This window comes from Aythya ferina (assembly GCF_964211825.1).
Source record: "Aythya ferina genome assembly, chromosome: 4".
In the NCBI taxonomy this organism is placed as follows: Eukaryota; Metazoa; Chordata; class Aves; order Anseriformes; family Anatidae; genus Aythya; species Aythya ferina.
In genome coordinates, this window is record NC_140300.1 from 49,886,340 (window position 1) to 49,902,716 (window position 16,377).

Genomic DNA, 16,377 nt, shown 5'->3' on the forward strand with positions numbered 1-16,377 from the left:
AATACAATATTCCTTTCCCTCCCCCACCCCTGATGCATCTTGTTCACTTTAATATCAGTAGAATGAAAACCTGGGATTTGAGGATTCTGTTAATCTGTTTTTGAGTATGAGTTCAGGATAATGCACAAATTGATTCTGTGGGAGATAAAGTGCCCTTCAAGAGACCCTGCTGCAGATTTTCAATCTTTCTTTCAATACTTTATGCAACCTTTAGATTAACTGCTGCTTAAATTATTGTATGTTGCCCACAAAATGATTATAAACACAGCTGTCAGTAAGTATTGCTATGAAACAAAATACAAAACAAAACAAATTTACAAAAAGACACATTTTTATTTTCTCCATTGCAGGTCTCCTTAGAATTTGAAAATGCTCTAGTCAGCATCCACAGTGTTATGTAATATACCTTATAATGACATGCATACAGCTTTCTGGGTTAATATTGATTCAGCAATTACAGCTGAGGAAGGTAATTATTTAACACATTTTTGCATTCTTCCCTGTCTTGGCAGAGGAAGATGAATGTGCCAAACCTGACAATGGTGGCTGTGAGCAGCGTTGTGTAAATACTCTGGGCAGTTACCAGTGCGCCTGTGATCCTGGCTATGAACTTGGTCCTGACAAAAAGAGCTGTGAAGGTACAGTGTATTGCTATGTTATCAGGTCTCAACAGTCCTAGGCTATGGTGACTCAGACGAAACACCACACCTTTTGTGCACTCTACCCCTAGCAATGTGAGGTCTGTGAAGCAAGATTGGAAAAACGGGACTACGTTGGAAGCAGTGATGCTGGGGCAATGTCTGTCCACAGCTGTCATCTCCATCTGAAGTCTGCTACCAATTTAACTTTCCAGGTTTTGCTGGTTGTTGACTGGAAATGATGTGAAGCAGAACTTTGTACTTTCTCAAACCACATGTTATATTACTCATCCTCATGAAAATAAAGTCTCCCTCTGTATGCAAGGAGAGATTTATCAGCAGAGCTGTGTGCTTCTGCCTCAGTGTCAGGAACTTTAATGATCTCACTGTCTACCTTTGCTTGTGGTAGATCTTTTATTCTAGCAGGATTCTTTATTCCAATTTGAAACTAGAGAACTCTTCCGTGAGCCCAGTCAGACAATTTTTTTTTTTTTTTAATGCTGGAAACAAATTCTGCATTTTAGGGGTGAGGGAAGCTTGCTCAAATAATCATCTGTAGACGTAAAAATCTGATAAATGGAAGTCTATATAAACATAGGATTGGGCTGAGATAAGCTTTTGCATTCTATACATATTTCATATCAAAGGAAAGAAGCAAAAGCACTTGATCATTGCATAGCAATTATTGTTTGATAAACACCAACAAATTCAGTGATAGCACAAATGATTCTTATCTCAGTTCATCTGTTTGCATTTCAGCGGTGAATGGAGTTTGAAAATTGAAGCAGTCTTTGTTATGGCTTTCTTCAGATATGACTCACTGGTCTCTCTTTTTTATTTTTTATTTATTTATTTATTTTTCCAATTCCCTGGCTTTCACTGATGATTTGTCACAATTTGGGGGTAGTTTTTTCTTGTTTCTTTGCACTTTTTGTTCTTTTGGTTCTGCGGTTTTTGTTTGTTTGTTTATTTTTTTGCGTGTGAGGTAAAGAGAGTCCTTGACTGCAGACATGCTACACTGCAGCTCTCATTGAGCTTGTTTTTTTTATTTTTTATTTTTTTCTCCTCAAATTCAACATTTATAATGAGCACATTAGAAAAACAAGTTATTTCAGAATGTCTAGTGTATTAAGATGTCTGCATACATATTAGGCAATGTGCAGAAAATAATGTCAATCTATTGGGGGCTGTGAAGACAGAGATAGGACCTCTGATCATCAATCCAGATTTATGTAAGGAACTTGGCTTTGGCTGTCTGATGATCTGAGTCCAAACATTAGGGAAGATTCCCAGTCTTTTAGAAAACTCTTCCTTCCTCCTCCAATAAAGAGAGAATGAATACCTTCTCAGCATGCAAACAGGAAAGCAACTCTGGTAAAAGCAGAAGTCATCCTAAATAGTGCAGTGCAGTATGGAGCAAAAGCCCTGAGCTTTCCCTAGAAGTGTATATGTGTTTGTTCCACATGATGTATTACTCACTGTATATAGACACTCACTAGAAGGTTGAATTAAAATCACTACATTGGTGCAGTAAGCATTACATCCTTATTACAGTTTGGCCATTTGAGGGATTCCTTCAGCTCAGAAACTCTGCCCAGTGCTTTGCTACAGTGTTGACATACACAGAAAATTGCTTCATGCTGGTCTAATCCAAATCTCCCCTGCTGCATATTTGAGGGTTTTAAGAGTTTTCCAGTACTTCCATGTTTCCCAATATTGTCTCAAGGAACAATGGAGTGATGCTGAACAATGAGAAAGTGAAAACTAGTAGTTAGATGTATCCTTGCTCAAGACTGGATCATTTTGGGGTACAATTTGTGTCATCCAAATGCAGTCTTGAAACCTGTGCAAGGTTTATTTTGACACTGAGGTCTAAGTTCTCCTAACCAAGGTCAGATGACGTTTATGTGTATACCAAGAAGTCTTCCACATGGGAAGCAATGTGCCCAGAGGAAGAGTAATATGCATCCGGGTAGCCCAAGTGTGCCCTGACACAGGAACTGGATTGTTTTTCCAGGCATGCTAGTGCAAATGTAGTTATGTGAGGCCATCGGCTAAAAGGGAATAGCCAGTTTTCAGTATGTTCAAGTAAGCACTGAGCATTAGCACAGAGCAGTTGGAAGAAGGAGGAACTGCCACCCATCAGCTCCTCAAAGCGATTTGTGGATGGTTTCCAATGCTGTCACAATACTGTGATGGTACAAATGGAGAAGAATGTGACTGAGAACTCCTGTGAATCCTATTATTATTATTTTTTTTTAAGATATTTTTTTTTCTCAGATGGAAAATATTAATGTATTTATCCTGTGCTATCTGAAACTGCATTCATACACACAATACACTATTGTCCTGTTGTATGGGGATGACTTATTTCCCAATATATGCCACATAGGTATTTTCTCTGTTATTTCAACATCTGTACTTCAGCAAAAGTAATTGTATCTGAACACCATGTGACTGCTGTCCCAAAGAAGTGACCCTACCTATTAGGTTATTGGGAGCACATATATGAGCAGAGACAGGTAAGGCAGATTCTGGATCAATAATCAAAAAAAGAAGCTGAGGCAATGTGAAGTGCATCTTAAGTAGTCTGTCTGTCAGAGAAAGGATGATCAAGGTCCTGGGGAGGGTGGTGAGGTCAGAGGACTTGCATGGGAAAGGCTCTGAGAAAATAACCAGAGTCTCTGGAGGGAAGGGAAAAGAATGAGTATGATAACACCATGTGTAGTCCTGAAACTTATCTCTGTCCACAAACCTGCAAGCTGTTTGAGATAGGGGCTGTCTCTTTCTCTTTGTTTGCACCAAGCATGATAAAACAAGATTCTGATTAGTATGTCTGGGTATTACAGTGGTGTAAGTATTGAGAGGACTGAATCTGTTCAGTGTGCTTCTGTATATATTAAAAAACACAGTTTCAGTCCAGAAATGATGCTCTCCCTTTTTATTTTACAGCTGCTTGCGGAGGACTTCTGACAAAGCTAAATGGGACTATAACCACACCAGGGTGGCCCAAAGAATATCCTCCAAACAAAAACTGTGTGTGGCAGGTGGTTGCCCCGACGCAATACCGAATTTCAATGAAATTTGAGTTTTTTGAGTTAGAAGGGAACGAAGTGAGTAACCATGAACAAAGAGCTGCACAATCTGTTGCACACTAGACAGTTTCATGAATGTTCAAAAATAGATATTGTCTTATAAAACCTTTGCTTAACTGTTCTTACGCTGACAGTAACCATATATATTCTTGTTTTCGTTCTGGGACTGTTTCTGGGTTCTTTCAAAACAAACATGGAGAGAATAGCTCTCTTTTTACATATCATCTGAATGTATATGTTGTACAAGAAATTTAAAAGAAATGTTCTCTGCTGAGTCTCAGCTGACTTCTTTTTATCAACAAAGTAAAACAGAACAAATGGCTCAGGCGTATTGGAAAGAATTCAAGACAAGAAAATCTGGAGAAACCGAATCATCTTTACAGACTGACTACAAAGCATACACATAAGGTTTGGTTAGTGATGGAGCCAGGGAACATTTAAATCACTTAGGAGCATTTCAAGGGTGAATATTTTAAAAGGATCAGTACCAGAAATAAGGCATAATAGAGTAACAGTGCTGTTTGAAAAATGACATTTTTCTCCAAGTGAGTCTGGATTGGGTCTTAGTACTTGTACTTTGAAAACATTACGTAGCACAGAACACCAAACAACCGTGATGCCTCTGCCAAAGGCTCTGTTAGGAGCAGGTTATGCTCCAGCTTCCAACATTGAGCTTGACTCTCTTTCCAAGCATCTTGTCAGTGGAGCCCAGGAGCATGCAATGCCTGCTGGAGGTGGCCTCCACTGAACAGCACAGCCCAGGGAGTACTTGCATCATGTCCTGTCCCGGGGGTTTTGTTGTCCCCAGGTGGGTCAGAGGGGCAGGGCAGAACAGAACCCATCTTGTGGGAAGGTCTTCTCCCTCTAGCTCTAACACAGTGTGTGTGGGGGGGGGGGGGGGGGGGGAGGAGGAGCTTGGAGGTCTTAATGGATGCCTATAGGTAAACCACAAGTTTCAACATCAGCTTTTTAGCCTCTGTTCTACTTCATAGGCATGACTGTTATACCATTAAGTTCCTTTGCTACACTCATAAAACATGTTTTATGCACTTTCTTGGTACATAAGACAGATTTGCAAGTAAGGTACCTGAGGTATAAGGAAGTTATATCAATTTTCTAAGGTCATGAAAGACATGCAACTTTTGCAGATTTGAAAAATATGTACATAGATGTTTTCCAATGTCTAGAGATTTGTTTTGACCCTCTCCAATGCTACAAAGCCCGTTTAGACTATATAAGATTAAATGCTAGTACTAAGAAAGGTACCTGTGGAAATCAGAAGAAACATATCATATCTGGGACATTCTAATGTATTTTCTGAGTGCAGACGTAATGTCTGTCTGTATACATTTAGCAAATGCTCTAATTTTGTTGTTGTTTTAGGAGCTCCATGTAGTGCCAAGTTTAAAATCTTTTCTAATACTGAAACTTTAATATTTTACATTTACATTTCACAATTTTAGTTTTTCAATTAACTTTTAATTTTATTTGTATTTTGTAGTGTTGTAAGAAGGAAGTTAGACCTCTCTCAAATTGTTTCATTTTTAATCTAAACATATAACAGTATCAAAACTCATCACTGAGGTACTGTTGAAATTGTTGGGATTTATTAACGTTGAGTTATATTTGAAAATTTCAGGCATTAAAAATGAATTTGTCTTACAATTCATATAAATCAGCATGTGACAGTAACTCAAGTTTTGTATAACTTTCGTCTTTATATTGTATAAATGTGGTTTCAACTGAATTAGTCACTTTCCAACTCTGAAACATATGAAACTAATTCCAGTAACAATAAAAATTGAGTTGTCATCTAGAATGTAGTATATTTAAAAAACAAAACAAAAAAAAACAAAAAACAAACAAAAAAAAAACAAAAAAAAAACATTGACAACTACTTAATATTTAGTAGACAGAAATCACAGCAAAGGCCAAAATACTATTTTCTCTTCCAGCTCCCCTGACATTTCTTTTATGACTATAAATTGCAATTTATGAAATACAACTTGGATTTAATGGACAATCTAAGCTCTGTATGAATCCTCCTGGCCACTGTTTTCTCTTAAGCTATTAATTGCAGACAACTGGGACATTTTTGATGAAATGATTGATAGCTGAGCCTAAGAAGCTTAGAAGTTTTTGGGTGGAAGGCTTTATGTTGGCCAAGGGATTATGCATTGAAAGTATTATCATGAGGTGTAGGCCTTGCATAAGGCTTTTTATTGTGTTATTTTACTTTATTTTTAACCATTTAGTGAAAATCACATGTGTTAGCTCTCCAAATTATACCAATGCTACTGGTAAATAAGAATTCACATTGCAAATAGTGCAGATTTGTATATTCATAAGTAGATATTTATCATAAATAAATTATGGCAAAAACCTGTCTTGTAAGATTTTAAGTGAGCACTTTTTTTTTTTTTTTTTTTTTTAAATTTCTGGGGTGCAAGTGGTAGAACTTTTGTTGGTTTTAGGTATGTGATTTACAGCACAAAGGTAGCTATAAATTGTAGAGTGAATATTTCTAGATTTTAGTCTAATATTGAAATTCTTTTTAGATTTAATGGACATGTTAAGAATTTAAAAATTGAAATGCTAGGTAGGTTGGGGATAACATATAATTTTTTATATGATGAATATGATCACCAACTCTTACTAACCTTAACATATTCTTACATAAAATCAGTGAACATCTGTAAGCATTTACAAATGTTTGCAGAGTCAGGAAAAAGCAGAACAAAATATTAATATATTGCTAAGAGGCATATTACATTTGAAGTTCTTGCACTTGTAAATAATTTCATACTTTTCTTTTGTTTAGCTTAAACAACAAAACAAAACTCTCTGTTCCCAGGTTTGCAAATACGATTATGTGGAGATTCGTAGTGGCCTTTCTTCTGATTCTAAACTACATGGCAAATTCTGTGGTACGGAAGTGCCTGAAGTTATCACCTCACAGTACAACAACATGAGAATTGAATTCAGATCTGACAATACCGTGTCAAAAAAGGGCTTCAAGGCACACTTCTTTTCAGGTATAGAAAATCACTCTTGTGTACCTATGAGTGCCTCTGTTCACACTGCCTGGGTGAACACAGTGTTTTGATATGAAAATAAGCATCATTTCCCTTTTAATTTTCCTTGTAGATTTAAGTTGGTTTCATTTATAGAAGTATGAACCATTCTTCTTTCTTAAAATACTGTTCTGAATTGTAATATCTGTATATAGTGGAAAATACGTAGAATTTATATATATATATATATTTAATATCTATATTTATATTATATTTATATATTTATATATTTATATATTTATATTTATATTATATTTAATATTTAATATTATATATATATATATATTTAAATAAGAGCAGAAGTCAATTTTGCGGGATAAGGCCAAAAAGAGGAAACTTAATAAGTGCTCCTAAGTTTCTTTTAGATCCCAAGTTCTGTTGCTATTTTTTCAAATACCAGTTGTAACACGATATCGATTACATGCTTGTGTTTTTTTATTCAGCTCTCTGAATATATTGCATTAATTATGAAATGACCACTTTGTGGTATAGCATTTGCTTAACATTACAGTTTCTTTCTTGCCAGACTTTGCACTTATTAATGTTATGCAAAAGAATAAAGACCTTGCCTTTGTAAAAAATTGTCTGTATTTAGTGGGGTGTAATTTCATTGGCCAGATCAGAGCTATGACAATTTATATCATTTGAGGACACAAATTGTTGAATAAGTTTAGACATGAGTGAAACTCAAGATGTGAAGAGAGATTTGCACAACAGCAGTCTTTGCAATTACCCACTGAGACTATAATAATCTGATAATAATATTATCAGATAATAATCTGGCTGTGGCAGAATAACAACTGGTGTTAGAGGTGTCATTTTGCTTAGTGCTTTTCTTGTGCACACACATGCGTAGGTATGTAAAAAACAAACAAAAATCACAAAACAACAACTAAACAGTTTCCCCTCCTAAAACTCTGGAAACCATCCAGAAACATTTGGGTTTTGAATTTTGCCCCAGGTTTTTCCATAGCAGTTAAAAATTTGAATCTGGAGTATCCTGATTGTTTTTAGCATGTAGCAAAACTAATGTGTCGTCTAGTGTATTACCAGGCACCATTATTAGGGTTTGTTCTCTAAAACTCTTTAGCAAGGCTGAAATGAAAATGGTATTTCAGTGATCAGCTTTAATAACATTGACTATGACAAAGAAATATGAATTAATATATTGTGTGATAGAGGATGTATAAAGGATGAACAATGAGGTAAATAACTATCAAAACAAACAGATTAGAGATTCACAACTTCCAATATTTTCCCATTATAACTTCTTTGATGTTTTTCTTAAGGAATGATGGAAAAACAAAAAAAAAAAAAAACAAACAAAAAAAGGAATTTATGAAGCAATTACCTTTCCTCTATTTTTTTGTCTTCTGAAGTATATAATCTCTAACAATCATGTTTCTCTGGTCATAGTTATTCAAATCTGTCTTTACATATAGTAGTAACTTACAATTTTAAAATAATACTTTACATTAGTAAATGACTTTTCAAGGTTTACTCAGTATGTGTAGTTAATATGCACATGACAGAGCTTCCTCCTAAAAACACACAACTAGTCATTTCATGTAAGCCTAGGAGTGACAGCAGGAATTGTCACATATTACAACTTTTTACAAGAATATATATTGACATGTTCCACTTCTAAAAATAGCCAGTAAGTGTTGGTTATGTACTTTCAGTATCTGTAAAGCTATGGCAGATAAGATTGGCAATAATTGTTCTGTAATTTGTAAGAATTGTAGTTCAGAAATTATGGCTTGTGGACTTGTTGAACTTGTTTAAGTTCAGTTAAATTTTGGTTCTACTTAAAGTGATATTTTCCTTTTCACCGATTTGTATTATATATATAAATATATAAATAAATATATATATAGTGATTGTTTAAATAATCTATTAATATTATGAATGTGGCTTAGGAAGAGCTCAGGTCAATGCTAAATGTTTAGGAAAGGCTGGGCTGTAATTCATGCAATTCAAAGCATCAGGTTATAATCCTTCGGTACCATTATTTCATTTATCTCTTTCACTTCTGAATGAATTATTATTATCATGTGTAAAAAGATTTTTCCTGGTAAATTAAAAAAGCTAAGTTATAAATGACTCCATTGATCAAAAGAATAAATTCATTAGCTGAGGCTGTCTGAATAAAAGTAGTTTTTAATAAATCAAAATGTGTTATATGTCCTGAGTATAGAACATATCTAATCCTCTTCAAAGAAACATAGCTTGATGTAAGTAGTTTTTGAGTTTGTAATTATATACATCTACTGAATGCTTCATAATGAATTTCTGCTATAATGTCTCTTATAAAAATATATATAAAATATAAATATATATATAAATATATAAAAAGATATAAAAATCTCTCTTATTGCATGAGTTCAGACATTTTTTATATTTTTCTCAATTTTCTGGTTGTTATTGTTTCTAGAAGATTCTGTTATTCCTTATTACTTGGCTTACCAAATTTGACAATATTTCCTGATCAAAACGGAAACTTTGTAATGCTTGAGACAAATCAAACTTTGAACTCAAACATGAGGCTTACACCTCAGAATAACTAATTGGACACAACTTTCATGACTGTCAGAAAGTGTTATAATTTTCTTATTCCTTAATTCCTTAATATCAACATAATATGCTATTGGTCCATCAATTAAGCATGGACTTGAGACTTCACCTCATGTGTTTTGACTTTTGTGGGTTGATAGATGATCTCTGCTCAGCTGATGATGCTTTTTATTTGTTGCCTCTTTATAAACTTGTCTTCAGAACACAATTTCGGAATTATATCTGCCAAGAAATAGTTAATATTAGTTCTTGGTGTACAGGATACTTGCTAGAAGGCATTTAACAATTTTATCAATTAAATCACAATAGAAGGATTTGTACATATTTAGTTATAAAGAAGCGTTGGGAAAAAAAATCAATAATAAGTAGAGCAGTGCATTTTGCAGTCTATTCACCAGTAAAAGGCATCTGCAAAAATCAGCAGGAGGGAGGTAGATAAGTCAAATAAATATGAAAGTTAAGGACTGTACTGTGTTCCTCAAGTAGAGACAAGGAACTTTTAGAACTTTTTTTTTTTTTTTTTTTTTTTTTTTTCTTTTGTCATATCTTTTAGTGGAGAATCGTGCATCCCTGGCTACAATTGAGAAAGAATGGCCCAGCTCCAGCTCAGATGACAGAAAACAGTTTTTGGGTGATTGAAAACCAATGCGATAAACTGTGAAAGCAAACATTGACACAGGGCAACACATGACCTGCACTAGAAAGCTATTTATGTTGATATAAGAAGACATGTAATCATGTTTTTGGCTGTTAAATTGTGTTAACAGCCAGTCAGGTGCTATTGGAAAGTGAGAAAAACTTTTTTTTAACATTCAGTAAAATTTACATTTGATGGGACAATTCTGAAGAAAGCTCAGTTGAGAGCCATTATCTGTCTAACTGCCAGGAAGAATGTTACATGGTTATAATCCAGTTTCTTCGGTGTAGAGGAGAAACTAGGGAGTCATGCAATATTAATTTTTTAATGCTTTTGCTAAAAAATTTTGGAATTGGATATTAGGCTTCTAACTAAGAGCTTCCAGAAGTGAGGTGTAGTGTGGTGTCCCCCTTCCTCCCCCCTTTTTTTTCTGTCCTTCTCTCTCTCTCTCTCTCTCTCTCTCCTCTGCTGCTATTGTTGGAAGTCAGTGATTAATTCCTATCTATTTGACCCATAAGAATAGGGGAGTGTACAATAACTTCATAAATTTACTACAGGAAGGAAAAAAAAAAATTAAAAAAACATTGTTCTGTGATGTTTCTGAGAAGCTAGCTTAATCATTTCTTTAAATCACTCTTTCTTTTTTGGTATATTTAATACCCTCTTATAATGTCATTGACTGCCTCCATTTATCATGAATTTTAGTTGTGTTTTAAATATGTGATTCTTTGCATGATCATTCCAAACAGGTGTGGTATTTGAAATAATATAAGAATGAAGTTTAGGGTATTTTTTCTTGGTTATCAATTCATTAAGAAGTTAAAAGAGAAACCTAGGATCTTTTTAGTCTTGAGAAGATTTGTTTTGGAGCACAAACTCATCTCTGGTGCCATCCTGGTACATTTTTTTCCACAGACAAGAAAGCTGCCTGCAAAGAGAAAATTTTTGTTTTTGAATCTTGCAAGGACTTGGTACAGGTCCCTTCAGGCCGAGTACGTATTATTCACAGACTGGTGGCCTCTGAGGGTCTCAGAGGTACGACCATTTGTCCTCTGAATGATTTAAATCTAACATTTTGTTGAGAATGGATCTTTCCATGTTCTGAATACTGAAATGAAAAAAGAAAGAAAGTATCCATTCAAAACTGGGAGACTCATTTCCATCTGTCAGCATAACAAATGGCTTTGGTTTTACATGGCAAAACATTTGTTCCTATAACTAATACAGACTAATTGTTTTTTCATGAATTTTTAAAACTGGGCAATCAATTTGACAGAAAGTCTGTTCCAAATTATGAAGTGTGAGGAAGGCTTGTTCAACAGTTGCATACTTGATTAACCATCTACAAATAATTATTGTAGTTCAGATATGTTCCAAAGCTTCTCTATTCTACCCTCTGTCCATTGTTTTATAGTGATTTCATCTCTGAAGAAGTCCAACATAGGACTGTTCACTTATGCGCTGTCTCTTAAGAGATTATTTTACAGAGTGCATACTTACTTAATGTTAAAATACTTTTCCCTATTTTGTGCTTTGGTGGAAGGTGAAAATTGAGAGGGTGTTTATTTAGAATTTGCATACATACTCCCTACTTGAAAGTTGAACTTGAATGCATTTTGAGCTTGCCTTCCATTTATTATGTTATTTTGGTAGAAAACTAAACTTACGCTTAGGGGGGGAAATACTGAAGCATTTTCTTCCTATTACGTCTAATTTTTCATTTGCTTTTTACTATTCTTCATTTGTAACATGGAATTAATTTATGATAGTGCTTGCTTTTGCAAAAATGAAAGATTAAATATTTTGTTTGAAATTGAATGAATTTACTACCTCAGTTTGAAACCTGCATTGCAAGATGCATAAACAGTGTACTTTTGTGCTTTTATGCTTCTTTCATCATCAAAATGACAACTAATATAAGCCTTTGGATATTTGATTCTGGGAGCTATGTATATTTTTCTGCTGTTACTTAACCTTCAAATCTGTTCACATTTTCAGAAAGCTTCCAAGACTTTTTGGTGCAAACAGATTTGAGATTTACAGGATTAAAATGCAGTAGAAACTTGGGTTTGACTTGCAGGATTGTTCTACATCATCATCTATTACAAGGAGAAACTGATTTTTCCTGAAACACCTGCAAGTCAATGAGTCAACAATGTATGTGTTGCATACATTTCAGCAGATAAAGCCGATGTGTATGCAATTATAATGCAGACTTTCTTTGTTGTGTTACTGAATATAAGCAACTATAAAGGGAGGGAGTAAAATACGTTAGTAAGACAACAAAAAGAGACTTAAATTATCTGTAGTCGTTTGTAATCTATAGAAATTCTTACTGTGCCTGCTGAAGTCTGAACATCGCATGTTACCTTGTTCAAAGATAACACTCACTGCTGCTTTCCAAGGCACATGAGGCTGAAGGGGCTGCATGCTCTGCATTCCAGCTCTGCAACTGCTGGACCTCTGGGATGACCATAGTTCCTTTGCTCTTTTTCCTCTTCTCTTTTGCATGTAGAAATGGTAGAGTTTGTAAGATAGTGTGCATACTTGGGTGTGTTTATGTGTATATATGTATATACACAAATGTAATAATATATGTATATATTTTTATACATCAGGTTTTGTGTGTGTATGTATATATATGTATACAAATATATATAACCACACACACACATGTGGGTGTATGTGTATGTGTATATGGACATCTCAGTAGCAGTATGCCTCTCTTAATGGACTGGCCTTGCCTAAAATGAAAACAGCTGACATAGAAGGGTGGCAGCTGAGGCCTCTCTCTTGACTGACAGCCTGTTAATCTAGTTTGGCTTTTTTCCATGTAATGAATTTGTAGCTGTTTAATGCAGGTCATATTTCCTCCCCTACTCTCTGTTTTTACTTCTAACACACTAAAAGCTCTTTTAAGGGATTATATGTTAATAAACTGAACTGCATGCTATATTGTAGATCTCCTTGAAATAATTAATACCAGTTTCTTTTGTATGTTTTTCAATGAAATGTTTTCCTTTTCAAGATGTTCTCTAATGTCCAGATTTATTAAAAGTAAAGCACACTGCCAGTCTGCTGGAAAGAAAAATCATCTTATTCAGAAAGTTTATGTTTAGTCATTCTTATATCTTTAATGTGCAGAACTTGCAACCTTGCTTGGCCTCTGTGTGCCTTTCACAATACTGCAGTTAAGTTGTGGAATTTGCATAAAGCTAGAATACTTTGTGTTGTCCATAAATTGCACTCCCAGTGTTCACCAAAATAAATATCAGATGATATATTTATGAAATCTTTACCAGCAAGACCACTTGAAAGAGTAAATGATAGTAACTGTCTTACCTCCTTTGATTTAGCTTGTTTGTTTTACTACTGTTCCCCTCCCCTGAGAGCTATCCCCCACTTCTTAGAAAGATGAGATAGGATATTTGTGCCATGGTGTAGGCCAAGCAATGAGTGTATAGAAGTTAGGTACCAAAAAAATGAGAAGGACTATGCCTTAATTTATCCTTTTCTGGTCTCAATCACTGTGCTAAACCTTTTTGTCTTTGGTAAAAAGCACTACTGGTGTCTGTAATGCTCACCTATCCTTGCTGTGTATTTCTTAGACAAGGATGAGTGTTCAAAGGACAATGGTGGCTGCCAGCATGAGTGCATCAACACAGTAGGAAGCTATGTTTGCCAGTGCCGAAATGGATTTGTGCTACATGAAAACAAGCATGACTGCAAGGAGGGTAAGTAGTATGGTATTTGGTCAGTAGATGATACAATTCTTTCAGAAAGATCTTTGCAGATATTTCTTTTCCAAGGAAAAGAAAGGAAAGAATGGGATCATGCAGTCGTAGGCATTTGGGCTTAATTGCTCCCTTGCCCCTCTTCCCTCATTCCCTCCATCCATAGCTCTTGTGTGTGGCTGAGTTTGAGGTTCCATGGAAACATGGTTTAAAAAACTTGGAGTTATTGACCACTCAGCTTAAACGAGGAGTGCTACTTTTAGTAGTGAAGTGTAGAGTATTTAGAGCTGTGACAGTATATTTATCTAATGAAGTACATAACAGAGGGGCAAGAGTTTTTGGAGAGAAGCCTGGCAAAGTTGTGATTTGCTCCCAATAGTGACTGAACCCTGAGGTACGGGTGAAACAGTAGCTATCTTCAAGAAATTCCTTTCAGGGTTTATTTTAGGGGACATATTCAGACAATCCAAATTTCAATCAAGTTATACATCTTTCTTCCCATTTACTGTCTAAAGGTGTAGCAACCTCAGAAAACAGTAGGCTTGGGGATGTAAGTAAAATTTAGATTATCTGCAAATGAACTGTACATGTGCAATATCATAGGAGCTACTGTAATTTCTCAAGGCTGTATTCTAGCATGGATCTAATTTGCTACTAAACATGTGTCCCTTGTGAATAGCTTGCATTATGCCTGGTGTTGGGATGATATTTGCCTCCTCTAAAATATTCTTGCCAAATAATTTTCTGATGTTTATAAAGCAAATTAAGGTTGTTAAAAAATGAAAGACAAAAGGAGATGAAGCAGGTTTTTTTTGCTTGCCTTGTCTAAGTTTTAGATTTTTCATTTATTGAGAGAGGCACTTCTGGAAACAGTTATGATTTGAATGACTAAGCTGTTCTTGGTACATACTTACAATTCAGTCTTTGCTGTTTTCTGGTTGTATATATTTCCCTAGAAACTGTGGTTTAAAAATCAAAATGATTGCTGTGCAGCAGCAGCATGAAAATTAGTGAGAAAAGATAAAAATAAATTGTTCTAGAAATACCATTTGAAGTTGGATTGGCAAGATTTCTCATGTGGATTCTCATACTTATTTGCAAGCAGAATGGGGGGGGGGTTAGCAGAATATTTAATTATTTTTCAATACTTTGTTTATGTTTATTTATTTACTTATTTAAAAAGTAATCCATTGTAAACAACAATATATGTTTCACAAATCAAAGCATGCTGGGTTAATTGCCATAAAGTGTTCATCAAAGGGGAGAAAAATAATCCTGCACACCAAGAAGGTGCTAAGCTGCCTTCCTACTAATCCCTTCCATTCAGTGGGTCCCCTGGCAAGCAAGAGTACTTCTCTGGCTACCTCTGAATATAGACCCCCAGACTAACTGATGCTATTACTGTTGGCATAGCTGAGTGTGAACAGAAGATCCACAGCCCCAATGGCATCATCACGAGTCCCAACTGGCCCGACAAATATCCCAGCAGAAAGGAGTGTACCTGGGAAATCAGTGCCACCCCCGGGCAGAGGGTCAAATTGGTGAGTTTCTACCTACCCTTTTTTTTTGCTCATTTCTTCCACCAAACCTGCTTCTTAAATGACTGCACTCGATGATTTGAAACTGTTACTCATCTTTACTATCCAATTTGCAGCCAAAGGTAAGATGTTTTAAAGAAACCCTGCTGATTCCTGTCCATTCCTGGCAAACTGGGGCTGCTCAGTGTGACATAGCTGTGAGTTAAACTTTGTGATCATTGCACTCTGCAAAGCAAAGGGCAGGAGGAATCCTTTTCTCCTATGAGAATTTAGTATATCAATATTGCAATTCATAAAATTTGCACAAAGTTTTGAAGAATATGGTAGAATACATTTACGCAAACTCCAATATATACAATATTGGAAGCAATATTAGAAGTTATGAACAGTCCTCTTCACACACCTTTTGCATTTCTATTCTTCACTTTTTGAAGAGGAAAAGAAGACCCAAAACCCAAGAATCTGAACTTCTCATTTAAAGGTGGCTCCAAATCTTAACATAGGTAGAAGAGCAACTTTACAAGTAGAGTTATGTGACCTTTGTGTCTAGCTGGCTGAAGACAGTTCTGATGGCTGAAGACGGGCTAGCAGAGCTCAGGGAGCTCTGCAGACCTGCTGAAGTTACGTAACATTTTTACAAAGCCAAAGACATGGACCTGTCCAGGAGACTTGTCTGCTGTGAGCTCAGCCTCAGTGTTTCTTGGTACCTGGGGGAAAGCCGCATGACTGCCTCTGCAATACCTGTGGCAAATGGCTCCTTGGTTCAGTGGTGAATTCCTCCCATCTTTCCACATCTTTCACTGATCTGAGAAAAGGGGGATAGGTTTCTAAAGAAATGGTGTTTAGAATCCATGCACAGAACCTTCATTACAGGTGTTAAAACAATAAACAAATGTGCTATAATAATACCTGTAAAGAAACAAACAAACAAACAAACAAAAAAAACACCACTGATATTTGCACAGGCATGCAGAGTCTTTGTCCTGAAGAACTTACCAATGTGAACATGCTAGATTTGCAAATGAAAATAAGAATTGCAGTACACACAAAAATGCCACAGAAAGGGAATTGGGAGTCAACTCTCTCC

The 16,377-nt window shown here is 35.5% G+C and overlaps 1 protein-coding gene across 5 annotated transcripts in view; it reads left to right on the forward strand.

Annotated features, from left to right (window-relative positions):
- The window catches only part of TLL1 (tolloid like 1), a 182,537-nt gene that overhangs the window by 122,626 nt on the left and 43,534 nt on the right, over positions 1–16,377 (forward strand). For 2 of the 5 annotated variants that reach the window (XM_084518162.1, XM_084518161.1), the window contains 5 exons: positions 513–638; positions 3,591–3,751; positions 6,588–6,768; positions 13,627–13,752; positions 15,166–15,293. In XM_084518162.1, coding sequence (XP_084374288.1) covers positions 513–638; positions 3,591–3,751; positions 6,588–6,768; positions 13,627–13,752; positions 15,166–15,293 — 722 coding nt within the window. Of the gene's footprint in view, positions 1–512; positions 639–3,590; positions 3,752–6,587; positions 6,769–13,626; positions 13,753–15,165; positions 15,294–16,377 lie in introns of those variants that run through there. The other 3 variants (XM_084518165.1, XM_084518164.1, XM_084518163.1) reach the window with 2 other exon arrangements.